At 42.5% G+C, this 27,855-nt stretch overlaps 2 protein-coding genes and 3 non-coding genes across 5 annotated transcripts; 1 reads left to right on the top strand and 4 right to left on the bottom strand.

Moving 5' to 3' along the window:
- Window positions 1-3,774: 3,774 nt before the first annotated feature.
- On the bottom strand, window positions 3,775-3,857 carry TRNAL-UAA. The gene has a single exon. It is a non-coding gene; the product is annotated as a tRNA-Leu (tRNA).
- A 343-nt stretch (window positions 3,858-4,200) lies between these two features.
- Window positions 4,201-4,287, bottom strand: TRNAR-UCU. The gene is given in 2 exon segments: window positions 4,201-4,236; window positions 4,251-4,287. It is a non-coding gene; the product is annotated as a tRNA-Arg (tRNA).
- A 290-nt stretch (window positions 4,288-4,577) lies between these two features.
- TRNAV-UAC lies at window positions 4,578-4,650 on the top strand. Its single transcript has one exon. It is a non-coding gene; the product is annotated as a tRNA-Val (tRNA).
- A 5,446-nt stretch (window positions 4,651-10,096) lies between these two features.
- On the bottom strand, window positions 10,097-11,028 carry LOC114887141 (olfactory receptor 4D11-like). The gene is given in 2 exon segments (XM_029208565.1): window positions 10,097-10,581; window positions 10,584-11,028. Coding segments are annotated over 2 exon segments (930 nt in total).
- Window positions 11,029-23,527: 12,499 nt separating this feature from the next.
- LOC114887362 (olfactory receptor 4D10-like) lies at window positions 23,528-24,507 on the bottom strand. The gene has a single exon (XM_029209017.1). The coding sequence runs from the start codon at window positions 24,485-24,487 to the stop codon at window positions 23,552-23,554; it is 936 nt and encodes a 311-aa protein (XP_029064850.1). The 5' UTR covers window positions 24,488-24,507; the 3' UTR covers window positions 23,528-23,551.
- Window positions 24,508-27,855: the final 3,348 nt, after the last annotated feature.

Here is a 27,855-nt window from a genome sequence, read left to right as displayed (position 1 = left end):
GAGGCCGATTCCCTGGCTATAGTCTTCAGTAAGTTCCCTGAATAAAACGAAACTCTCAAGTTTTAGGTTGTGTGTTTTTTCAGTTGTCACTAATAGGTGCATTTTTTCATTACTCCTGTTTCTTCATTGCCATGTTATTCATTGAGGCTCTGGATAAGATCCCTTGAAAGGGAAGGGAAAGGAATCCTATGGGGTAGAGCCTCATAACCATTTTAGCTGCCCTCGGATTTCAGAGACACTCTGAACTCTGTTGGGGAAGGATGACGTCTGCAGTCTTTTATGGAGAAATATATCCGTGTAACCGAGCAGGACCCTAGAGGGCCTTCCTGAGACAGAGACCCCGAACTCCACCTAGTGTGCTCCACCTGCCTCTTGTTTGTAGAAAAGCTTTAGTCTCCCAGGCCTCCCAAGAGTCAGAAAAAGCTAGCTCAAGAGGTAAGGATTGGAAGAATGTGAACCTATAGTAACAAAAGCTAGCAGTTGGGTGAGGAGAACTGGTAAACAGATCAGCCCTATAGGAGTCACAGAATCTTTAGCTCTTCCCTGAAGGACATAGACTCTGGTGCACATTCCTGAGTTGTTTTGCAGATACTAAAACCACCACCAGAGGGAAAAAGCTAACTGCATGATGACCCGACCGAAGCCTCGACACAAGCTGCTCCATCTTGGGCAGTACTGAATCTATGACTTGCATACTTCCAGAAATTCGCCTCAAGGAAGTGGAACCAAACAGACCCTGGAGTTGAAGATTAACTGTGCTTAAAATGAGGTGATTCCGACCAGATCACCGCATGAATCATTTTGAGATGATTATCGGAGCTGTCTGTGCTGTTCTGCACATAGCCCACACACCCCTGAAACTTCCTGGTTTTTCCCTATAAAACCCTTTCCCCTCTAACTGGCAACTTGGAGATGGTTTTGGGGACACTAGTTTGCTATCTTCCCAGGTTGCCGGCTTCCTGAATAAAGCACCAACCCTTGTGTCTCTTGAACACTGACTTTTGAGTGAGATCAGCTGAAACTGAGCTCGGTTCCGGCTCCGGTTGGTAACGTCAGGAACTATGAACAAAGTTTAAAAAGTAATCCACTAGGGCAAGATAGTCACGTTATGTTAAACAAAAATGACAGAAGGTGCTAAACCATACGTGTGATATAATATTTGTGGAAAAGTCAAACGATGTGTATATGAATATATATCCTTTAATTATATATATAATTGTATATTTGTTGCTTGCATATACATAAGAGATCTTTTTTTTTTTTTTGCGGTACGCGGGCCTCTCACTGTTGTGGCCTCTCCCGTTGCGGAGCACAGGCTCCGGACGCGCAGGCTCAGCGGCCATGGCCCACGAGCCCAGCCGCTCCGCGGCATGTGGGATCTTCGTGGACCGGGGCACGAACCAGCGTCCCCTGCATCGGCAGGACTCCCAACCACTGTGCCACCAGGGAAGCCCCATAAGAGATGTTTAAGGGTAGAAAACAATCTGATAAAAATGACCACCTTTTGAGGAACGGCAATGAAGTGTGTGAGAAGAGTCTCTCACTGTTTCCTTTACGTACATCTGCATTATTGCATTAAAAAAGCATGTATTGTTTTCAATAGTAAAATAAATGAAGAAGAAAAAAATTGTCAGTTAGATTATTCCATCCTTCTGAGATCACGTAGGCAGCCCTTTAGATCAAAGCATCCCTGATCCTGTGTTTTCTACAGATCCCAGCAAAGGAAGGTGAAAAGCAAATTTCCTTCCCAGTAGAGGCTCCCTCCATGCTTCAGGGTTTTGGAGGGGAGTATCTGGTGTTGGGGAGGAAGGACTTTTTTCCTCTATCCTTCTTAGTTCTGGCTGGTCTAAGAATTAAATTGACAAGACAGATTAACAGAAGAAAATTAAACAAAAGTTTAATAATATGTGTACATGGAAGGGACCCAGGAAAATTAAGTAACTTGCCGAAATGTCTGAAAACCTCACCTTAAATATTATCTTCAGCTAAAGCCAAAAGAGGATGTTGGGGATAGTGATTTGGAACCTCAAAGGGGAAGAAGGAATTGGCATGAATATGGAAAAGCAAATGTTTGGTAAACACGGTTTGCTGGGCCGTGCAGAGACCATGGGACACAGAGAGGAATGTTAACACTTTTAGACTTTTCTAGGTTTCTCCCTGTCTACCCACCTGGTTCGTGCTATAGTAATCTATGGTGATAACTCCTTTCCTGGAACAGATCCTTCATCTACATTCTTTAGGCAGTTAGGGAGAAGGTCCAAAGTCAAACTTTCTTCCTGAGTCTTTTGGGCCTTGATTGTTTTCAGCTCTAAATAATCCGCATGCCAGAGAGACATTTTGGGGTGGTAAATTTTGCTCCCCTACACTGGTATTGAAAAATCACCAGTGAATTAGGTGCGCTTTTCACAAATGAAGATTTAGATCCCTAAGAATCATATGACGTGGCTGGATTTAGCCAAGAAAAGTAAAAAGAGCCTCCCCCCCGGAAAAAAAAAAAATTGCCTGTAAGATGAAGCCAATCCTCTGGGGGAGTTAGTGAGCCTTTGGTCGAACCTCAGCTTCCTACAACAGTTCTGTACTCAGCTTTGAATGTAACGCAGGAGAGCGTGAAGATTTGTTTCCTGTTCCCCTAAGGCAGACTAGATTGACAGGCATTGAACCCTGAGAACAAAAGTCTCAAACTGTGTATAATCAAGTGTTAATGGTGTGGAACCGGGCTGCTTAGCGTAGAGACAGTTAACTGGAGCTGTGTGTAATTTCATTTAACAAACTATCCTGTTTTTTTTTCCTACGCACCACCCCTCCATCCCTCCGTCCGCCATCTTGAAATGCCCCCTCTTCCCACTTTCTAAGTTCTTTGGTTTGGGAAGTTCCTTCTGATCCTTAAAGACAGGGATCAGAACTTGCCGCAGAGATCTCTGCTTGATCCTCTCCAGAGGGGGTTGGGTCCAAGGACTCTGAGACTGTCCGTATTGCTGCTCCCACCACAACCTTCCTTCAACACCTGTTTAATGGTCTGTCTTTCCTCCTAGAATGTCTCTGCGGTGAGGACAGGACTTCTCTGTGCATCTCCACCGTTATCCAAGCAAGCTCTCAAAAACTGCTGAATGAATGAATGGACAGTTGACTGAGGGCCAGGGGTCAGGGAAGGCTTTTCGTGGAGGAGGAGGGGGTAGAACTGGTCCTTGGAAGTTTTTGTTTGGTAGAGAGGGGGGAGAACATTCCTGTCAAGGTGAATGATTTCCATAATCAAATGGAATAAGTTTGTCCTGAAAAAGTTCTATGCCACTCTATCGTGCCACCCCACTTAATTCTTTGTAAGAGCTTATCGCCATCTGAAATCCTCCTGTTTATGAACCACCTCTTCCCTCTGTCCCTCTGTCCTGTAAGTGCTTCTGGACAAAAACCTTGTCGGTTAAGGACCTTCTATTTTTTTTTTTTCTTTTCTTAATGTGATTTTCTGTTTGGTTTACTTTCTTTTCTTTCAAATCTTTGCATTCCCACAACCTCAGCGTTTAGAGCGGTATTTGGCACATAGCATGATCTTAGATAATCTCTATTTCAAAAAGGGAACGTTTTTACTGCGCAATGTACCCCTCGCCCCCTCCCCTACAAAGTAGTATAGTTTCACGCAGACGTTTACTTTTCACTTTCCAAACCGTCGGTTCTGAAGCTATTGCTACGCTTTCTACGTCTGCTATAATCTTTCAGATTAAGTCCTCAGGAATTCGGAAAAAATGACGCATGTCATGTTGAGAAAACCAGACTCACTTGTACCAGAAGTGGGGTTCGAACCCACGAGGATATAAATCCATTGGATCTTAAGTCCAACGCCTTAACCACTCGGCCATTCTGGTATCCGCCGAAGTCACGCTTAATTTTACATAACCTGACTAATACTGAGCTACGAAAAGTTGCACAATTTAAAAATTTTATGCCTTATGTAAAAGAACAATACGGGGATTGGGGGGAATGGGAAACTCGGTAACTTTCATCACATCCTGTGATTTCCTCATGTCCAGTCACCAGAAACTGGAGCCACACGAAAGCGATGAAGACTCAAGTAGCAGGATTCCTAACACATTCGCGTCTGAGGACACCACAGGGTACTGGAAGGGGCTCCTTTTCAAAGTGGGCGAGTCTCCTCGCAAATCGTAGGTAATGTGTCTTCCTCCTAGCGCTTTCCTTATAAAACAAAAGCGACTCTGGTGGGACTCGAACCCACAACCTTTGAATGCCTCCATTTAATCTAGAAGTCCAATGCGCTATCCATTGCGCCACAGAGCCCGACGAGTCAAAAATCCTCCGCGTTGCTTACATCAAGGCAGGAGCGGCGTCTGTCTGGGGGACGGTCGCCGGCACGTCGGGTCACGCTTTCTTTCTCGGACAAACTGGGAAGCCCGCGTCGCCAAGGAGAAGCGTGGATGGGCATTGCGCTTGAAAGTCTGAAATGTTTGAAAGTTTCTTCTCGCGAGCGATCGCCAGGCATCAACTCTCAACTTCATTACACATCGGGAGGAGAGTCTTTGTGTGAATAAAATGTCTTTATTGTATTCTGGCGCAAAAGTGCAACGGGAGGTTCCATAGTGTAGCGGTTATCACGTCTGCTTTACACGCAGAAGGTCCTGGGTTCGAGCCCCAGTGGAACCACGGCATAGATTTAGCCTTTTTCAGGGATATTTTAACGTTTCTTTTTGCCAGCCGGAACTTGACTTTTACTCCAGGAAGTGGGAGACGCTGCCGTTTCCAACCGGGCTCCGCGCTGCGCCCCGAAGCGCAGGCTAGGCTCCAGATGTGCCCGCGCACATCGGCCACCAAGGCTGCCCCCTCGTGGCGCCCTGCTCAGGTCATCGCGCGTCTCTGCGCCTGCGCGCTCCCGACTCCCCCCCCCCCCCCCGCAGTTCCGCCTCCAGGTGCCTGGGTAGGAGTACGGATCCCGCTCCTTCTAAACCCTGCTTTGCCATCTTTCAGTGTTGCTGCCACCACTCAGTTAGGGGTTATCCCGAAGGTCACCTCTCTCCTTTGTTGATTACTTCCAAGTCCACTGACCTCGTACTTCTATTTAAATTAAAAAAACTTTTTGAAAAATTATATGCTCATGGTGGAGAATTCAAACAGCCCCACGTGTTTTACGGTGCTATTTCCCTCTGGCAAAGAATTTCCCTTTGACTAAACTCTAGCTGGGCTCCTCTGAGCCCTCCTCTCAACTAGGCGGCCTATAAGACTTGAAAAAACAGCACTAATATAGTTTTTAGCAGCTCAAGGCTGCATCCCTAAAGTGACTCTAGTTTCAGTGAAAGTGTCAGCCTGAGAAAACTGAATGCTGCCGCCGCCCCAGCCCCATTTACTGTTTGTTCCAGCCAACAGCTGAATCTGGGGGCCCGGATCAGCAGTATAACTGTACTTTTCCTTTATAAATCACTTACGATTAGTGTACAAAGGTAGCGTTGCCACAGGTACTGCCCCACCCCAACAATATTCTAGAAATCCTTCTATTTCCTTCTTAAGCCTTCACTCATCTTTTCACTTCCGGTGTTTGGATATATCCTAATTCTTTAGTCTGTGCTTTTTGATAAGCGATTAAATTGTATTCAGTCTTACAGACGATACCGTAGTGGAATTCCTTGGTCATTGGTTTTGGGGTGGATCACTATGTAGAACAATAATAGCGGAAATCTTGAATAGTCATTACTATCTAACCCATTTTACAAAGGACTAAGAGGAAGCACAGAGAAGTTACGTAATGGCCCAAGGTCACACACTGGCCCTAGACAATTAAGGTGCAGATCAAAGGAATGATTTCAGTAAGCCCAGACTCTTGCATTTTCTCATACATAGAAAGGTGCTAAATTCATTAATTGAGATGTCTATTTCTTTAATCACCAGTACTCTTTTGATGTTTGACTATGTTTTTTTTGTTTTTGTTTTGTTTTTTTGCAAAAACTCCAATATATCATGGCTCTCTCTTACCTCTTCAGAACAGTCCCTCAGAGCTATCTGAGAGGCTGTATCTCAGGCTTAAGTCCTCGGTAAGTCCGCTGAATAAAACATAATTCTCCACTTTTAGGTTGTGTTTTTTTCTTTTCTTTTTTTTCATTCGACATAGGTTTTGAGGCTTCGTCTTTGGAAATAAAAATCTCAGTTAAATTGTTAAACGTCTGCCAAAGGGAGAATTATGGAAAAGGAATAGGTCCCTCTAGTGGTGAGAAGACATTATGAAACATTTTGCTCTGTAGACACTGCTCCTAAATTTAAGAGGTTCTTTGAAATACAGCTTCCCAACATCTCCCAAGGTGGGAGATGTTGAACATTTAGCCAAAACGCAAATACCCTGTGTTAGAATCCATATGTTAAAAGATTGTTGTCAAGCAACACGTTCTCATTACATGGAAGGAGAAGGAACACATTTTCATGGGAAATAGATTTTAATGTATGCTGCTTCTCTCCAAAGTACTGTGGTCTTTTAGGAACCCAGTAATCAATTAATTGTCTCTTAAAAGTAAGTGTGTGTGTGTTTGTGCGTGTGTTTGTGTGTGTATGTGTGTGAATCCTGGGATAGTCTCAAAGTAAAAAGTGTGTATACATGTGTGTGTGTATTTTTTTTCCTGGAACTAGTCTCTTGTGAATCCTCAATTCACTATTTGCCTCTAGAAAGAAAAGATTAAGTGCTAAAAGAGGTATGCGAGGGCTTACCTGGTGGCGCAGTGGTTGAGAGTCCGCCTGACGCTGGAGGGGATACGGGTTCGTGCCCCGGTCAGGGAAGAATCCACATGCCGTGGAGCGGCTGGGCAGCGGAGCCTGTGCTCCGCAACGGGAGAGGCCACAACAGTGAGATACCCGCGTACCGCTAAAAAACAAAAAAGAAGAAGAAAAACCGTCTGTGGAAGGGAAGTTTTTTGGTTTCGTTTTTTTGTTTTTTGGTAATAAAAAATGATTCACAAGGAAGAAAGTAGCTGCTACTGTTGATAAAGGAACATACTAGTTATGGTAGAATATGATTCTGTATTCTTTGGTTCCAAGGGAAGCTTGAATTGTTTTTGACGTTTTTGTTACATGGGTAATTAGGTACACAATTCAAGGCTGAAGTCAAAAGTGTGGTGAATGATTTTAATTCTAGGTAGGAAGTAACAACCACCCCAAAGAAGCAAATGTAGATTTTTAAAAGATCTTCCAACTTTAGTAAAGCATCCATGAGTCCAGGATCAGACACGAGCAAATGTGAATTTCGTCTATAGCATCTGCCTTGTGTTGCCCCTGCCGCCTTGCTGAAGTGTTCCACCCTTCTGTACCTGGGTCTCTGGGCTACCTTTACACCCCGGACTTGGACTTACCTCCCTCACATGCACCCACTGCAGCTTTCCTGTCCTACAACTCTTCCACTCTGGGATGACACCTGGTGCCTTTGGCTGCGCCAGTAGACCACCTGAATCCCTAGTGAGATAATACTGAGAATGGATTTAGAGATTTGACTTCCAGTGGACCTTGAGCCTCATTATATGCTCATTGTAATATATTAGCATCTAAATGATATGCCCACAGGCACCGTGACAGTTCTGAGGCCAACCAGGAAAGGCCAAAAAGTGGGCGGTGGCCCAATTCCTGGAAGTCCCCGCCCCTTCCCCAAAACAGAAAAACCCTCCCACTCATTAGCCTTTGAAATTACCCAGCCAAGGAACTGCCTGGTGGTCCAGTGATTAGGATTCCATGCTTCCACTGCAGGGGCCATGGGTTTGATCCCTGGTCAGGGAACTAAGATCCTGCATGCCAAGGCCAAAAAAAAGAAAAAAGAAAAAAACGTTACCCAGCCCATAAAAACTAGCGACCCCATATTTGGGTCCTCTCGCCTTCTGAGATGGCCCACACTCTGTCTCTGGAGTGTATATTTCTCTAAGTAAATCCACTTCTTACCTATCACTTTGCCTCTCACTGAATTCTTTCTGCGCTGAGACATAAAGAACCTGAACTCCCGCAGGTCCTGAAGCCAGGTGTGTGATCTCAATTAAAAGATAGTGGGTTCGCGTCTGGAGCCTGTGCTCCGCAACGGGAGAGGCCACAGCAGTGGGAAGCTCGCGTCCCAAAAAAAAAAAAAAAAAAAAAAAAGATAGTGGGTTCAAGACCCAATCTGAGTTTTGGCAGGGTTCAAGTGCTGGCGTGAGTTATGTGCTTTCAGTGGCGTTGTATCTAGCTTGAACCCCATGAACTGTGTCTAATTTATGAAATATCCCGCGAACAGGAATTTCAGGGCAACACCAAGGGAGCAGCAGTAGGCAGTGATAGAGCTGGTTGGGAGGGGCTGGATTTTGGAGCAAGTTCCCCTTGTTTGTGTTTCCCTCCTGAATCCCTCTGTGCAAATGGCTCTTTACTTCCCTTACATCTGTCCATCAGACATGGCTGGGAGATTAGACTGGGATATAACAGGCCAATCAGTACTTCCAGTCCAAATTTTAGTTGACTACAGTTTTCATCTATTTACTCGACAAAAATAATAGGTTGCCAGGAGACCCACTGGAATTTATTTATTTATCGTTTCTATTCTCTTAATGCGGAGGCTCTAAAGAAAATGCTAGAAAGAGGAACGAGGAAGAATTTAGAATGGGCTGATTTGTAATCTTCTAGACAATCAGTCCCTGAATAATGGAAAGTCAGTTTATTCTTAAGCCTTTGCTTCTTGTGAACCTGTGACTCAGGCATATTCTAGCGAAGCAGACAGGATAGGGTTCCTTTCTCCCTTGAGTGCTGGCCCAGAATAAATGGCAGGAAAATGATGTTGAAATTCTTAGAGGTACAGAAGCCTTATCATATATACTCCTCGGTCAGATAATGACAACAAAATGTCTTTCATGACATTACAATAGAGGATAAATTTTTATAGACGAGCTTGATGCCCTCGAATCCTGCCTGAGGCAACAGGAGTAGTCAGACATGCATTTAGCTGATGGTCAGAGATCTCAGATCTAGCCTTGCCTGAGCCATTTATTAGCTATGAAAACTTTGAAAAAATATGAAAGTTATCTCAGCTTCTGTAAGGGAAACCCAAAGGTTTCCTTAGAAAAACAGAACTCATATCCTCCACGGTGGGCAATGGAAAATTTCCACAAAGGGAGGGGTGGCTGGATTTTATAGCCTGGACTCCTGGTCCCTGGAGATCGTTTTACTAATTATTGCTTGGGCTGCACACATGGTACAGCCACAACTCAAGAACTGAGAGGTAATCTTCTCTCAGACTTCATTTCCTCACCTGTAAAGTGAGGTGTTTGAGTGATATAAGCTTTAGAGTCCCTTTCAGAGCTGACAAGTTACAGATCTGAGACTCTAAGTTGCTGACAACCACGCCATGAGACAATTATTTCAGACCATCCTTATTAGAGGATTCTGCTGTAGGGCAAAGGGAAGACTCTGGCCTCACGATGGTCTGTTGATCGGGGTCTTCTATTGTGTTGTGAGAAAATACTTTTCAATTCTGACTCTTCCAATCTGGACTTCATGGATCTATTTCTTTTTTTTAAAATAAATTTATTTATTTTTGGCTGCATTGGGCCTTCGTTGCTGTGCACGGGCTTTCTCTAGTTATGGAGAGTGTGGTCTCCTCTTCGTTGTGGTGCGTGGGCTTCTCATTGCGGTGGCTTCTCTTGTTGCGGAGCACGGGCTCTAGGCGGATGGGCTTCAGTAGTTGTGGCCCGTGGTGGGCTTAGTTGCTCTGGGGCATGTGGGATCTTCCCGGACCAGGGTTCAAGCCTGTGTCCCCTGCATTGGCAGGTGGATTCTTTTTTTTTTTTTTAAATAGTGATCTTGGGGTCTTCTTATTTTCTTTATTTTTGGCTGTGTTGGGTCTTCGTTTCTGTGCGAGGGCTTTCTCTAGTTGTGGCAAGCAGGGGCCACTCTTCATCACGGCGTGCGTGCCTCTCACTATCGCGGCCTCTCTTGTTGTGGAGCGCAGGCTCCAGACGCACAGACTCAGCCCCGCGGCATGTGGGATCTTCCCAGACCAGGGCTCGAACCCGTGTCCCCTGCATTAGCAGGCAGATTCTCAACCACTGCGCCACCAGGGAAGCCCGGCAGGGGGATCGTTAACCACTAGGGAAGTCCCCTATGGCATCTATTTCTTCTCGTAAGGTCCAAATCTCCTCTTCAGTCTTTTCATGGCTGACTTCATCTCCTGGTTCCTCAGGGTGTAGATCATGGGGTTCAGGACAGGAATGATGACAGTGAAGGTAATGGAGACAGCTCTGTCCATGGGGAGGGCAATGAAGGGCCGGGAGTAGACGTAGATGCAGGGCACAAAGTGCAAGGTCACGGTGATGTGGGCTGTGCAAGTGGAGATGGCTTTTCTCCTGCCCTCCCCAGTGTGAGACCTCAGCATTGTCAAGATGACCGTGTAGGACACAAGGAGGAAGATGAACCACAGGGTAGAGATCAAGCCATTATTGGAAATCATTAAGACCTCAAGGGCAAAGGTGTCGGTGCAGGTGAGTTTGAGGACCTGGGGAACATCGCAGTAGAAACCATCCACAACAGTAGGTCCACAGAAGGGGAGTGGGAGTAAGAGGGAAATCTGCACGATGGAGTGGACGAAGCCCCCACCCAGGAGGCCACAATGAGGGCAGTGCATTGCCCCCTACTCATGATAGTCACATAACGCAGGGGCTTGGAGATGGCCATGTAGCGGTCAAAGGCCATCACAGAGAGAGAGAAAACATCTGCCCCAACGAGGAGGTGGAAGAAAAACATCTGTGTGGTGCAACCATTGAAGGAGATGGTCTTTCTTGTTGTAAGAAGGTCTACTAAGACCTTCGGAACAGTGATGGAGGAGAAGCAGATGTCCAAAACAGAGAGATTGCAGAGCAGGAAGTACATGGGGGTGTGAAGGCGAGACTCACAGGTCACGGTGACAATGACGAGGAGGTTTCCCATCACGGTAGCTGTGTACACCAAGGATAACAGAAGAAATAAGACCAGGCTCAGCTCTTGGGGCTGGGTCATTCCTTGAAAAATAAATTCTTTCACCCTGGTGTAATTTCCCTGCTCCATCAGGTCATGTATCTTCTTCTTCAATTACCTGGAGAGAAAACAGAAAATAGAATATAGAAAATGTATCATTAAAAACAAAAGGAGTGGGAGTTATATGACCAGGCTGCCTTGGGGGTTATTTTTATGATTATTTTTCTTTTGGGCAGGGATGCCTACAATTCTATCTCTAGTAGATGGCATTTTCTGAGTTCTCTCAGAGCAAACCAGAGAGTGGGTTTCCAACGGGTGTAATTAATTGAAGCTCCTAAATCAGTACGTTATTAAATTCTTATTAAAAATTTTACAGGCTCATCATTTTATAGATTCTATATGCCTCTTAAAAAGTCACTGAATGCTCTGAAGGGACTAGTTTTGCTTTTGTTTTCATGCACACTCATGTATCTCATTGTTAGGAAGTGGGAGACACACGCAGGGGAAAAATATAAAACACAGTCTGTGGCTCTAATGGAAGCTTGTAGTTTCTTCTCCCATCTTCTTCCACAGGAAACCATCTGCTTGGCATAGTCTGGCCAGATTTTCATACCGGTGATCAGCTCTAAATTAAGGCCAAAAAAGCCAGTTTACGGTTTACTGTCTCCCTAGGATAAATAGCTTTGCAGCAGCTAAGACAATTTAGTTGAGTAAATCACTGTTTCTTTCTTCTTTTTTTTTCCTCCAGTCTCCCTTATTTTGGTGTCTTGTTTTCCTCTGATTTCCATGGCCCAAGATTGGGACTTGGCAACTGATAGCTATAGTCCCTGCTCTCCATAATGCTCTTGGCAAGGACTTCACCCTCCAGGACACTGGACAAATGGTTTTCCTTTCTGAGGCTCCCTTCCTTTCATCACTTACATTTGTATGTCACTCCTTGCCGCCTCAATATTTGTAAAGGTTTTAGTTTTGCACAAAGAGCAAAGATGTTAGTATCAGCAGAACTGGATTTGTGTGTGTGTGTGTTTTAAAATTTTATTGAAGTATAGTTGATTTACAATGTTGTGTTAATTTCTGCTGTAAAGTGACCCAGTTAAACATGTATATATATATATATGTGCTTTTTCATATTCTTTTCCATTATGGTTTATCACAGGATATTGAATATAGTTCCCTGTGGTATACAGTGGGACCTTTTTGTTTACATTCTATATATAATAGTCTGCGTCTGCTAATCCCACACTCCCACTCCATCCCCCCTCCCCAAAGCTCCGCAAGTCTCTTCTCTATGCAGCAGACCTGAATTTGATAGACTCTGTCACTTAATTGGTAGGTAGCTCTGAGCCTCAGTTTATCATCAGTAAAAATGCGTATAATCATGTTTGTTTTACAGGATTGTGAAGCTTAAAGAAACTTGTTTAATTCACTTAAACTGAGGTCGGTACAGACCACATTTCCGCTACGTATAGCACAGTTAACATTTTGCAGAGCCAATCTTTTATACACATTGTTTCAGAAATGCTGGCAAAAATACACTTTTTTATTCTTTTCTTATAAAATATGATTCTTTAAAATAATTGCAACTATTATCAAATCTAGCATTTCAGAAGCTGGTACGTTTCATACAATGGGATATTATTCAGTGATAAAAGGAAATGAGCTCTCAAGCCAAGAAAAGACATAGAGGAAACTTTAGTTACATTACTGAGTGAGAGAAGTTGATCTGAAAATGTCCATACTGTATGATCTCAACTATATGACGTTCTGGAAAAGATAAAATTATGATGAAAAGATTAACGGTTACCGGGGGCTGGGTGTGGAGGTGGGGAGGGATGAATGGGTGAGACACAGGGGATTTTTAGGGAATTGAAACTATTCTATATGATACTCTGATTGTGGATACATAACATTATGTATTTACTAAAACCCATAGAAGGTACAACGCTATGAGTGAGACCTCATGCAAACTATGGACTGCACTTAATAAAAATGTATCAATATTGGTTCCTCAATTGTTACCTAATGTAGCACACTAATGCAAGATGAATTAATAATAAATGCATTACTAATAAGGGAAACCGGGGTGGCAGTGGGGAGAGGGGGCACTCTGTACGTTCTAATTTTTATGTAAACCTAAAACTGCTCTAAGTAGTAAAATCTGTTACTCTAAAAACAAACAAACAAAAGTATACCAAAGGATAAAACAATTTAGAACATTTCTAGTTTGCAAAGGAGCACAATTTTTTTGTTTTGTTTTGTTATTTTGCGGTACGCGGGCCTCTCACTGTTGTGGCCTCTCCCGTTGCGGAGCACAGGCTCCGGATGCTCAGGCTCAGCGGCCATGGCTCACGGGCCCAGCCGCTCTGCGGCATGTGGGATCCTCCCGGACCTGGGCACGAACCCGTGTCCCCTGCATCGGCAGGCGGACTCTCAACCACTGCGCCACCAGGGAAGCCCAGGAGCACAATTTTTTAAAAACTTTTATTACCAAGCTTCATTTCCTATAAATCCTACTCGATGCTTTTCTCCTGTTTTAAAGAAAACATTTAGAATAATTTCCAGTTCGGGTGTTGACAGGCGTCAGGTTATTGTGATTTTGCCGACTGCTTAAAACAAAACTGTCTTTTGTAGCTTTTTTTTTTAAAATCGGCTTTGTTGTGGTGTAGCTTCCATACAATGAACTGCACACATTTAGAGGTACAATTTGATGAGATTTGACATACATGTACACCCATGAAGCCATCACCACAGTTAGGATAAGGAACATCTCCATCACCCCAAAGTTTCCTTGTGCCCCTGAGAACTGCAGAATCTCGGCACCTAATGACTCTGTCCAAACCTGCACCAAGAGGTGACCAGACTGTAGCATGGCCTCTGGCGGCACAAGGCTGTGTCCTTAGGATGACCCCAAACCCCCATGAAAATGCCTTCCTGGGAAAGCACAAAGCTGCCAGGTGAATTTACTGTTTGTTCCAGCCAACATCTGAGATAGGCCGCTGACCTCCTTTACTTAGAGCATTTATGGGAAAGGCCTTGTAATTGTGAATATGTATACCTTGTGACTAACAAGTGTCTCTCTCAAGGACTGAGAGCCTTTCCTCTAAATATGATCAACAGGAAGGAAGGGGCCTCTGTCTCCCAGTCTCCGTGGGGGGATTACTTCCAGCTCCCAGACACAACCAGCCTAATTGCACTGACACTGACTAACTCTTTGCAATTTTTCACTTTTCTGGCTCTACTGAGCCCCAGCTTGTCCCCCTCACTCTCCCTTTAAAGCACCCAATCGTTTTGGGCAAATAGGCTTGGAGCTTAGCCTTTTCGCTATTGTTTTCACTAACACTGGGCTGTGTTCACCTTTGACACTTCTTTGTACCACTTCCCCCTGTATTCTGTCTGTATTGAAGCCAACCTCTCATCCTGCTGTTCATGACTCAGCTCTCCGGATCCCACTGTACTTTATTTTTCATTTTCTCATCAGAACAGAACTTCTATGTTACTAACTTTCCTCCTATTCCCTTTCCTTTGAAGCCCAAGCAACACAAAGCTAATTTTCTTAGCTCACGCCCAGTGATCTATGAATCCATCAATAACTCCCAGAAGATCTCATCCTTTTCAAATATTTTTAGTTTTTAAAAGGGCCAGTTAGGGACTTCCCTGGTGACATGGTGGTTAAGAATCCGCCTGCCAATGTAGGGGACACGGGTTTGAGCCCTGGTCCGGGAAGATCCCACATGCCATGGAGCAACTAAGCCCGTGCGCCACAACTACTGAGCCTGCGCTCTAGAGCCTTCGAGCCACAACTACTGAAGCCCGTGTGCCTAGAGCCCGTGCTCCGCAACAAGAGAAGCCACCGCAATGAGAAGCCCATGCACCACAAGAAGAGTAGCCCCTGCTCGCCACAACCAGAGAAAGCCTGCGTGCAGCAACGAAGACCCAAAGCAGCCACAAATATATAAATAAATTTATTTTTAAAAAAAAAAGGCCAGTTATTTTCTTCAGAGTAAATGGTTTTTACAGATTTTTAAAAGAAAATGATCAGAACACACGAAGGTTTTTAGATAATGCACAGAGGATTTTTCTTTTTCTTTCTTTTTTTTTTTAATGTTGGACTATGGTGGGAAGCATTGTGGCACAGAGAAAAGATACCAGCTTGGGAGATCTGAGCTCTGAGGCCTTCATGGAACAATAGTGGAATCTTTAAAGGTGTGTAAACTCCAGGATGTTCAGTCTTTTCATGAGTGAAATGGGAGCCTTCACTGCCTTGAGTCCCTTTGCAAGTAGGCAAGTTCTGCACAATAGTAAACAATATTAAATGGATCCATTGATCTAGGTGATTTCTAGACCTTTGGAGCTTTTTTTTTAAATTTTTAAATTAAAAAATTGTTTCTTGTTGGAGTATAGTTGCTTTACAATGTTGTGTTAGTTTATACTGTACAGCAAAGTGAATCAGCTACACGTATATACACATCCCCTCCTTTTCAGATTTCCTTCTCATTTAGGTCACCACAGAGCTTTTTAAAAAATATATACATTTTGGAGGACTTTCCTGGAGGTCAAGTGGTTAGGACTCCACACTTCTACTAAATGGGGCCCCGGGTTAAATCCCTGGTTGGGTAATTAAGATCCTGCGTGCTGCGTGGTGTGGCAAAAAAAAAAAAAAAAAAAAATATATATATATATATATATATATATATATACATATATATAAATTTTTTTATTGGAATATAGTTGATTTACAATATTGTGTTAGTTTCAGGTATATAAAAAAGTGATTTGGAGATATGTATGTATGTATATATCTGTATTCATTTTTTCTATTTTTTCCATTATAGGTTTTTAAAAGATATTGAATATAGTTCCCTGTGCTATACAGTAAATCCTTGTTTTTTTATTCTATTTTATGTATGGTAGTGTGCATCTGTTAATTCCACATTCGCAATTTATGACCCCCCCATCTTTGGAGTTGTAATACTCAATTGTTTTAAATAACGTTGCCCTCAATTACCTTGTGACGAGTCTAAGACTGTGTTCCGTCCATTGCTTTTACCAACATTTGAACCTCAATTAACTGTAAACCTCAACTGTTTCTTGATAGTTAACTGATGGCTTATTAGTGGTGGCAAGAAAAACGGCTGCGATCAAGAATTTCCAGGGGCAGTCTACCGTAGTGGTTAGGAGAATGGGCTTTGTAACCCAAATGCACAAGGTTCTGTGCAGAAATTAGTCGTGAAAGTAATCAAGTCACCAATGCAATTGAAAAATGCTGAAAAATGGGTACACTTCCCTGCACAAAATACATGCACAACTAAGAAAGTAAAGATGGAGGGTGGGAGGACAAATGAGAATCCCTCTGTATGTGTGTCTGCAACAGGAAGGAAGAAGAGAAAACAGAGGACTATTGTTTATAAGTTTGCTTTTGACCTTGCTTTTGGCAAGAACGGGTTCAAGATCTCAAGAACTTCTTTAGAAATAGGCCGAGGTAAACCCATTCTAATAAAACAGGCTTGGGAATTTCCTGGCGGTCCAGTGGTTAGGACTCAGGGCTCTCACTGCCGGGCCAGGTTTGATCCCTGGTCAGGGAAATAAGATCCTGCAAACCGTACAGCTGGCCAAACAAACAAACAGAAAACCAGAAAGAAAAACCCAAAACCCCCCAAAACAGGCTTATTGAATTTCATAGAGTCCCCAACTTGAGGGAATCCCCAACCCAATTGTCCACCAAGCATATGTTCCCCTATCCCTCTTGACAAGCTGACCTTCTCTCTATGCTCCTCAAGTTCCCTTCCTAATACTGAAGGACTAATTATTCTGCTCTGCATCACTAAAGTTTTTAGCTTTAATATACAGCATCCTTTACCTTTCAGGAGCATTATTAACATTCAAAATATTTCTGAAATCCACAATAATATTTCAAAACTGGTAGTGCATGGGCACACATGCACAGACGTATAGTCAGACACACAAGCACATAGTCAAAAGCCCCCAATGTCACAAAATAACCTCCCTTAAAGCTCCCGACCTCTAATCCCTACCCAAGAAGCAGTGCTAGCCATTTGGTTGCATACACTGACCTTAGGAATGATTGATTATCAAGGAATACTCCTCTTTAAGGTAGACATGCCTCTGGGGGTTGGTTGGTACAGTACCTTCTCTCCTGATATAGGAGGCAAAGGGTAGGCTCCTAGAATTGCCTCTGAGTGGTCCTAACACACTGCCCCACGGTGCCACTGCCGTGAGCACCAGTCTCTCAGCCCCAATGGAAGGATCCCCAGAGGGAACACTTTTGGAAGTGATTGTTGAACCTGAGTAGCCAGACTTTCCTATTGGGATGCAGCTCCCTAGAGTGTTATTAAGAAATTGAACACACACCGGAAGGGGTATGCAAACATGCACATCTTGGTTTTGAAATTCTCCTAATGCAGGGGAGGAGATGTATCCCCATAGACCTTGGGATTAGAGCCCAAATATCTTTGCCTGAAGGGTTATAGGGGACAAACAGAGCAGTCTGTCTCCTTAAGAGGCGGGAACGTAGGGAAAATAAACAGAACTCCCAGGAGGGTGTGTCTCAGTCCATTTCATTTTTTCTTTCTTACGTTTTTTTTTTTTTTTAGGCAGGTGGTTTGCTTGTTGTCTTAATAATATACATAATCAGATGCATCATAAAGACTGGGAAATGCATTTTCTCCTTGTTTTCCACCAAACTTCTCACACAAAGAGGGAATATAGCAGACAAAGGATGGGTTGGTACCATTCATCCATTAAATATTTAATTATAAAATATTTACTGAGTACCTTCCATGTTCCAGGCCCTATAATCCCAAAGATTTCCATTTTCTCTCTCCTCTCATTTCTTGTTTTCTTTTCTTTTTCTTTTTTCTTTTTTTTTTTGCCATACCGTGCAGCACGTGGGATCTTAGTTCCCCTACCAGGGATTGAACCTGTGCCCTCTGCAGTGGGAGCTCAGAGTCTTAACCACTGGACTGCCAGGGAAGTCCATCTACCTCCCCTCCCCCCTCATTTCCAATATGTCAGAATAATGATCACAGAAGATTTCAGCTCCCCGGAATCCTAAAATTCCCCACACTAACTACTTACCATAACTAGACAGTGGAGAAATCATTCCCAAAGGAGTCTTTGGTTAAAGCTGGAACATAGAAGTATTTTAATTGATGACAGCATCTTATTCTAGAATCTTTCTTTTGTATATTGGAACGATAAGTGAATGGTTTTCAAATCTTCTGCTCAGGAAACCACATGACAAGATTAAGAGCTTCTGTGTCACCTGTGCGCTTTCTCCCTCCCTTCTTTCTTTCTCCTGTTTTTCTTTACTATTTCTATTTTCTTTCCTTCCTCTATATACCATTTCCATGACAGTATTAGGGTTCTCCAGAAACAGAACTAATGGGATCTATGTCTATATCTACATCAGCTATATCCACCATATATATGTATATATACACATTTAGAGAGAGAGAGAATTATCATGCGGAATTGGCTCACGCTATTATGGAGGCCGAGAAGTCCCACAATCTGCCTTCTGCAAGCCGGAGACCCAGGAAACCTGAGAGTGTAATTCAGTCCTAATTCAATGACCTGAGAACCAGGGGAGCCACTGGTGTAAATGATGAGATGAGATGTCCCAACTCAAGCTGTGAGACAAGAATAAGGGGGTACATTTCTCCTTCCTCCACCTCTTTTGTTCTATTCAGGTTTTTTTTTTTTTTTCGGTACGCGGGCCCCTCCCGTTGCGGAGCACAGCGGCCATGGCTCACGGGCCCAGCCGCTCCACGGCATATGAGATCTTCCCGGACTGGGGCACGAACCCGTGTCCCCTAGCATCGGCAGGCGGACTCTCAACCACTGCGCCACCAGGGAAGCCCGGGAAGGATACTTTGAAACCGCAAGATTACGTACATTGCTTTGAAACACAGGCACATAGAGAGGGAGGGGGAAGGGATAAAGAAATACAATTTGGGGAGGAGGGATAAATTAGGAGTTTGGGAGTAACATATACACACTACTATATATAAAATAGATAACCAACAAGGACCTACTGTATAGTACAGGGAACTATACTCAAGATTTGTAATAACCTATAAAGGAAAAGAATGTGAAAAAGAATATATATATGTATAACTGAATCACTTTGCTGTACACCTGAAACTAACACAACATTGTACATCAACTATACTTCAATAAAAAAAGAAAATAAATACACTTTTATGTGTTTTTGCGAGGTCAAAAGAAGGATCATGAGGGCTTCTTAGAAATCACCCCAAAGAGGACCGTCCTTCAGAAACAAGCTTACTAAACATCTTTGAAAGAACCTGCAAACTCAGGGTTGCACCCATATCCTAGTTTCCTACTAAGAATGCTGCTCCATTCTCTACACTGAGTTGAATCTCTGAGAGATCTCCCATGTCACAATTTTCTCTTTCCCAATACTGAAAAGTCTCTACTCTTGATTGAATCCCTAAAAGTTTTAGGAGCATTTCTCATATTCAGTAGCACATGAGTGCACAGATTATCTAGCCATGAAAACACCTTACTCAAAGCCCCACAAATTCCATTCCCTGCTAAGAAGCAAAGCTGGCCAGCCTGTATATACTGAATTCAGGAATTGCTGTCTTTAAGAGCTGTTTTTCTACAGTAGTCACTTTCTGAGACCTGGGGTATCAGCACTTTCTCGACTCCCTTCAAAACAACTCATACCTCAACATCCTACCAACTGAAATGCATCATACCTCCTGGGGCCAAACAGACCTTCTTGTATTTTGCAAGGCACAATTCCCCTCTTCCTAATAATGAAAAACTACCACTTTTCTTTGCTTCATTAAGACTTCTGGTTTCAGTAGGAACGTCCTATACACTTGCAGCATTTCTGAAAAATCAACACTAACATCTTTTCAGTTTCAGAAGTTCGCACATCAGCACTTAACTGACTCAGTCTCCAAGTGATAAATCAATCCTCTTACAATGCTTCAATGCCTCTAAGAAGTAGGTTTTGGGGAAATTCTATGCTTCACGGACAGCCTACCTCAAGGCTAGTGATTTTGTTATACTTTTCCCTCAGGTGGGAAAAGGCAACCTCAGGGAATCACATCATTCTGACTCTTGCACATTGCCTTACAGTGTCTTGGCCACCACTATTAGTCCCTCAGCCACAAGCCTCATAAAGGAATTAGCAAAGGGAATATTGTTGAATATGAATGTGGAGGCTGAGTGGCCAATTCAATTGTGTTCTCTTGGGAGTCATTAAAATGTCACCAAGCCCTCCTCCTTCTCTCTCTTCCCCTCCGTCACCCCCTCTCTGCCCCATCTCACATGTATCTGCAGAGACACTAGTGCACATTCAGAACATATCCTTTTCTCTAGAGGAAGCACATGAGACAGTGCTTTATCCTCCTTGGCTTAGGAAGAACGTGTAGTGTTAAACCACACCATGGACCATGCAATTTTCCTCCTCACCAAAATTGCTTTGCTTGCAAAGCAAATGAAAATGCTTTCATTTTCATGCAAATGAAATGAAGCTTAAATAAAAGGGCAATAATAGAAAAATCAAAGCTCTGGGGCAACTGTCAGGGTAGCTCTCAGAGGCTGGATGGTGTAGATTTATACATGAAATTTCTGTATAATGAGACATATATATTGCCCCTATGAAATTATTTTAATCTACATCTCTGAGATCCATGGCTCACTTAGAACCTAGGGAGGCAGCATGGTAACAGTTTTTGATATTTATCAATTTAATTACTTCAGAATTATTTTATGTTATTAGGTTCATGGGTACCCAGAGATGTTTATAGTTAAAATGTTTGATTCAAGGGAGTGAGGTAGGAAAGGGTAGTTTGAAAGCTATGTTTACTCCCAGAGTCTGTTGAATTTTCTATGGCTCTTAGCAGCAGAGCTTAAACAACAATAAAAACTGATTTAAATGGGAAAAATGCAGCTCAGCTTGTGATTTTACGTCATCTAGAGAAATGATACATCTCTGTGTAATGAGATGCAATTGCTTTCCCCTTCTTCTGAATTACTGAATCGGGTTATACTGTGTGTTTATACATAGTTTGAGGAAGTGTCAGGGACAGTGGTGTGGCAGGGGTTCATGAGTTCCTGCTCCCTTGGGACTATGCTTCTGAGATACAGTGATCCAGACTCCATAGGTCTTCGGTGTCATCCAGTTTCAACATAGCGATAAAACTGACTTGAGTGAGTCTCGAGAGATGGGAAGGAAAGGAAAGGAAGAGTCCATGTGCATGAAATGGACTATAAAGTGGCTTGTGGTATGCATTTTTCATAGGCAGTTTCATAAAGAAAAGCTTAGGGAGTCTGGAGACCAGAGCTAACCGAGCAAATGTAGCAGGACCCTATGAGTGGTGACTTGACAAGTGAGGATTATTCTTAGAATTGGCAAGCTGGATTAATATTGTCAAAAGTTATCAATAGAATTGATTGATCAGGTGGCAGGAAATGACAAGCAAGTGAGCTGATTAGTTAATGGATCCTTGTGAGGCTAGCCCAGATCCAATGAGGGACGTAAGTTAAGTTTGTCTTCAACACTCACTGTCTTTTGGCTAACTCCCCTGGGACTCCCTTCCATTTCCCCCGCCCCCCGAGTCTGCTTTCTTGGTCTGATCCCTCATCTCTACGCTCAAAGCCAAGGTTTATCCTTGACCCATTACATTCTTTTGCTATGAAACTCTCCTGTGCTGTACCTTATCAGCTTCAGGGTGACCCTTCAACCTGTATAAATAACAGGAAAACCTATTGTCATGTTTTAATGACAGAAAGCTAGAAATTTTAAGATGGTAGGTGCTTTGAATTCAATGTACATTCCCATCATTTGCACATCATGTTTTTTTTCTTCTTTTTCTAATAATGCTGAAAATGGGCCACATAGGAGAAGAGTATAACAGGATGATGGGGGATCGAATGTGTCAGGCAGAGCAAAAAGGATCATATTAAAATGGATGCATTTGTGGTTTTTACCACGAGATGTAGAAAGCAGTTAGCCCTAGGAGATTTTTAACTAACTGCTTTACACTTTCTAAACTTTCTGCATTTTAGATAAGAAATATGTAATAAGCATAATTTTAAAATCAAGGTATTTTCATTTTGGAAAAGAGAGAAATACAAACACTAGTATAAAAATATTAAATGGGGGCTTCCCTGGTGGCGCAGTGGTTGAGAGTCTGCCTGCCGATGCAGGGGACGCGGGTTCGTGCCCCGGTCCGGGAAGATCCCACATGCCGCAGGAGCGGCTGGGCCCGTAAGCCATGGCCGCTGAGCCTGCGCGTCCGGAGCCCGTGCTCCGCAACGGGAGAGGCCACACAGTGAGGGGCCCGCGCACCAAAAAAAAAAAAAAAAAAAAAAATTAAATGGACCCATTTGCCTTTGACAGTGCATTTACTATCTGCCAGGCATTGTGTGTGTCATATATACCATCTCATCCTAACCTTCACAGCAACTCTATAAGATGGATCGTATACGTACATTTGTATAGGTGAACTCTGACCTGTGAAGATTTAACTAACTCAAGATCACATAGCTGATGGATGGCAGAGATGGGATTTGGACCCAGGTCTGTATAACTCTGAAGTTAGAGCTTTCAGCCACAGTGCTTTACTTTTGACTTTAATTTTAATCATATTTTCCCAGACACAAGAACTAGCTTATACTCCCTCTTCACAAACACTAGCAGAGTGCAACATAGACAGCCTGGTTAGAGTTTTACCTTCTTTACCACCTCCTCTTTCTCTCTCCAGTAGGAAAAACATAAATCGTCAACAGTGAAGCCAATCTGAGATTGGCCCTGGTGAGGCTGCAACTGAAAACCAGTTCTTGAATAATGAGAATGGATTGCTGTTTGTGTAGCATCCCTGAGGTTCTGTCTGTCTTTGTCTAAACTTATCATAAGAACGTGAATGTGGCATGTCTAGCTCTGCATAAGATAAATCCCTGGAGGCCATTATGGGAAATCTTCCCAAGCTTCTTCATTCCTGATAGGAATGCAAGAGTACAACGGTTTGTACCTTTGAGATTCTCACTAGGTTACGAGCCCATAAGGAGTTTAAGCAGGAAGAAATTTCTTAATCTGTGATAGGCCACATGTATTCATATATGTGTATCTCAGAGGCACTGACCATGAGATCTTTCTAGAACAAGATTGCAGTTTGGCATGGACAGGTCCAGTAATGAAATAAATTACATTCATAAGGTGAGAGCAATTGACTGAGTATCTGAAGACTTATCTCTGTAATTAACTCGATATAAGACATGGGGAAAACCACTCTATTCTTCTATTTACTTACGTCTTGAAAAAGGGGTTAGATTCAGTCAGTGTCTTTACCTGCCATATACCTTTCATGATTGGCACGTTGTTATTTTGGTCTTTGAGTGGAAATACATCAATCAACTCAATCCTATAACACTGATACATTGTGCTCACCAGAAGCTTGGGTTACCATCAACCTATTAACTTAAAGTGCAAAATAAATTGTTACCTAGTAAGTGTAGTTGGTTTATTGACAATATATCTGAGTATATAAATATGACTCCATGGGCAAAATAATGAAAGGGGTCCTTGTTGATGAAGAGGTTGGAGAGTCTTACTCTATTCCATTACAGAAGGCATGAGTCTTCCCTTCATTCTCCTCATGGCTGGCTTCATCTCCTGGTTCCTCAGAGTGTAGATCAAGGGGTTCAGCAAAGGGGAGATGACAGTGAAGGTGACAGAGATGGCCTTATCCATGGGGAGGGTGGTGAAGGGCCGGGCGTAGACATAGATGCAGGGCACAAGGTGCAGGGTCACCACGGTGATGTGGGCTATGCAGGTGGAGATGGCTTTCCTCCTGCCCTCCCCCGCCTGAGACCTTAGTAATAATAATATGACCATATAGGACACCAGGAGGAAAGTGAACCACAGCGTGGTGAGCAGTCCGTTTTTGGAAATCAGCAGCAGCTCAAGCATAAGAATGTCAGTACAGGCGAGTTTGAGGACGTGGGGGACGTCACAGTAAAATGTGCCAAGAGCATTGGGTCCACAGAAGGGGAGGGGTAGCAAGAGGGAAATCTGCACGATGGAGTGGACAAAGCCCCCCACCCAGGAAGCCACTATTAACCCAATGCATCGGCCTCTACTCATGATGGTCACACAGTGCAGGGGCTTAGAGATGGCCACGTACTGATCCAATGCCATAGCTGACAAAGAAAATACATCCACCCCGCCAATAAGATGGAAGAAAAACATCTGCGTGAAGCAGCCACTGAAGGAGATGGTCTTTCTCTGGGACAGAAGGTCCACCAGAACTTTGGGAGCTGTGATGGAGGAAAAGCAGAAGTCGGCAATAGATAAATTACGGAGCAAAAGATACATGGGGGTGCGCAGGCGAGATTCACAGGTCACTGTGACCATGATGAGAAGGTTTCCCAGCAGAGTTGTCACATACACCAAAAGCAGGAAAAGGAATAAGACCAGGCTCAGTCCTTGATTCTGGGTTGGGCCAAGGAAAATAAATTCTTTTACCCTGGTGCAGTTTCCCAGTTCCATGGACTCATCCTCTTTTGCTCTGTTTTCTTTGAAGCTACTTCATACGAAAGTGCTCAGCCATTTACTTTGTTTTCTTCTTAAACCCTGTGAATGCAGTTCAGGCGTTCCTCGTGTGGCTGCAGTGTTCGCAATGTGTTGAATTGTCCACATTTTTAAGATTGCAATCAGTTTGGGGATCCAATCAAATCATCACATGGGAAATCACTCAATACTTCTTTTCCTATAAATCTATTTTTGGAAAGAATAAGCGTTTGTGTTAAGTAGTGACATTTGCAGTCTGTTTTATTTAATTAATTTATTTTGGTTTTTTAAATGTTATTATTATTTTTAATTTCACACAAATTTATTGATGTCAAGAGCGGTCTGAAGCATTTTTTTTGGTATTCAAACCATATCTTTGTATTCAAAGATAAGTAAGACACGGCTCCAGCCATTGTGGACTTATAGGCTACAAGTTGAATATTCCTATTAGCAAATATTCTGTTGACTTGCTAAAAAAAGTTGTCTTCTGTCTCTGGTTACAGTGTTGCTGTGCATGGGTCAGTTTACTTGCTCTTGGCTGTTTTATGCCGAATTTCGTAAAATTGCAGCCTCTTATTTTGTGTAGGTAACTTGTCATTGTGGTTACTTTATACTAATGAGATAATTTACTTAACAATTCTTTAAAAATACTTAAAATTTGCTATTGGAAAACAGATTGAAACAATGTGTAAATCCAAATCTCAAAGAATATCATAACTTTTCTTATTGTGGTAAAAACACAAACATGAGAGCTACCCTCTTAAAAATTTTAAGTGTGCAATACAGTATCGTTAACTGTGGCCACAGTTATCTACAAAAAATCTCTAGAACATATTTATCTTGTATAACTGACGTGATTCTTGCTTGAGCCTGGGGGAGAGAAGAAAGATAGTGAGCCACTTCTGAGAGGTGGTCCATACTGTATCAGGCATGCTCTTCTCTGCCTCTTTCCTTTTGTGGATCAAAGATAAAAGAGTGGAGGGAATCACACAGCAGGAAGAGACATTGGTATTATTAGAATAATGCCCAATTTTATGTAAGCTGTTATAAAGCATTCTCAGGAGATTTTATAATTATTATTTTAAAATTAATTAATTAATTTATTTTTGGCTCCCTTGGGTCTTCGTTGTTGCGTGCGGGCTTTCTCTAGTTGCAGAGAGCGGGGGCTACTCTTTGTTGCGGTGCGCGGGCTTCTCATTGCAGTGGCTTCTCTTGTTGCGGAGCACAGGCTCTAGGCATGCAGGCTTCAGTAGCTGCAGCACTTGGGCTCAGTAGTTGTGGCTCATGGGCTCTAGAGCGCAGGCTCAGCAGTTGTGGCACACTGGCTTAGTTGCTCTGTGGCATGTGGGATCTTCCCGGACCAGGGCTTGAACCCGTGTCTCCTGCATTGGCAGGCAGATTCTAAATTACTGTGCCACCAGGGAAGTCCCCTCTAATCATTATTTGTTTCTCCTTATACTTAGCAAGTGACCATTTATTGCAATCTTCAGATGCATGTAGATAAATCGGACTACATTGTCAAAGTGTTTTCAGGCTAACGAAATGAATGATTGTGTAAATTGATGAATGTAATACATGATCAAGTGTGAAATGTGTTATGAGAAGAGAAGAAGTAGAATTGGGTGGAGCAGGACATATGATAGGAGGTGATAGGAGATGTCATGATTTTCAACAGTAACTAAAGCTACTATTTTTTGAGCTTACTCTATGTGGAGAGGTATTAAAAGTATTTAATTTTACCACTATCCTTTAGTAAGGGATAATGTTATTCTTGGTTTTCATATGGAATATATTATGAATTTATGTTTGGTTGAAGGGAAGGAAGAGATGGAAATAGGATGAAAATAAACAAAGAAACTATTTTTTTAAACCTTCAATCATATATATATATATGTTTATATCTATGACTATATATATATATATATATATATATATATATATTCTAATTTTGTATAACAAAAACGTTTGATAAAGTCTGTCTGAAGGTAAGCATTTGGCAGAAAGGGCTTTGAGAATCACACTGAATGGACCACACTTCTGCATTCCTCTTACCACGACATCTTTCTTCCCATTGGTAACACCCACCTTTGCTGTCTGTGTCACTGAGAAGACCATCTTGGCTCTGAAACATTTAATACAACTGAGAAGTATTAAAGTCAAACTATTTTTACAAAATCAATAAGGACATCTCAGTTTCACTATGCGTAACCTTAACCTTAGCTAGGAGTTGAATGTCTTTACCTCATTCCTTTGATCCTGAAACTCCAAGTACAAATTGTATGTCCTTAGGTTGAGCGCAGAACAAGACACTGGTGACGTTAATTCTTGGAAATTTTGTTTCTGAAGGTAAAGCCCTTTGGAGGAGTAAATATCTTAGTGTCTTTTCTCCCCTTTCAAGAAAAAAAGGGTAAATTCAAAGAATCATATCTTCAAGGTTCTTTCACTGTGCCTTATGTACAAATCCCTCAGCCTCAGGTCTCATATAAGAATTGAAAAGGGAATATTATTGGACAGGGAGGGGAAGTCAAATGCCTGGTTATGCCGTTTGTGACGAATTTTCAATGGGAGTTATTAAAAAGTCACCAAGATACACACACACACATGCACACACACACACACACACGAACATAATTTGGTTGGCCTTCAAATTATTTAGAGGCAATAGATGAAACCTATACCTTTATCGATAGCTCAATCAGAACTTTGTTAAGACATGCCAATTGCTGTTCCTGCGCTAACAAAAGGGTCCACTTTTGTTGGCATGCAAGACTCAGAGGACACCACAGACAAGTGAGTTTTAATTATATTGCCAAAAAACTAGAAGAAGAGAACTGGCCCCCAAATCCTTTACTATTAGTCCAGTTTCTGATTATACACAGGTTGCTTATAGTCTCATGTGTTCCCTCAGGTAGGGAAATATGACTTAGATGGTGTTTGGGGAACGCACGATTTTCTTGTTTTCCAACCCTCTACTCACATGGAATCTCTCAAGTTCCATACAGCTAGATAAGTACATTAGTAACGCTGTCCACACAATTACTGTTGTTATTTAAGATTAATTCAATTATTAAATGGTTTCATCTCATATGGAAGGTACTTTGTTTCTAGAATGATGATGGGTTTGGATTTACCTGCTTTTAGATTTTGTTTTAGTATGTTAAACTAGTCTACAAAAATAAAAACTGCCTGGGTTAGGGTGTTTGAGATGGGTATTTTTTCCACCTTTATTGAGATATAATCGACATATATGTTGTGTATGTTTAAGGTATAGACAATGTTGTGATCTGATACATTTATATACTGCAAAAATGGTTATCCTAGTAGTGTTAACTAAAAACTCCATTATC

Source organism: Monodon monoceros, unplaced genomic scaffold (genome assembly GCF_005190385.1).
Source record: "Monodon monoceros isolate NGI ecotype Baffin Bay Population unplaced genomic scaffold, NGI_Narwhal_1 Super_Scaffold_7, whole genome shotgun sequence".
Lineage (NCBI taxonomy): Eukaryota > Metazoa > Chordata > Mammalia > Artiodactyla > Monodontidae > Monodon > Monodon monoceros.
Note: the sequence above shows the minus strand (reverse complement) of the source record. Positions and strands in the feature narration are given on the sequence as shown.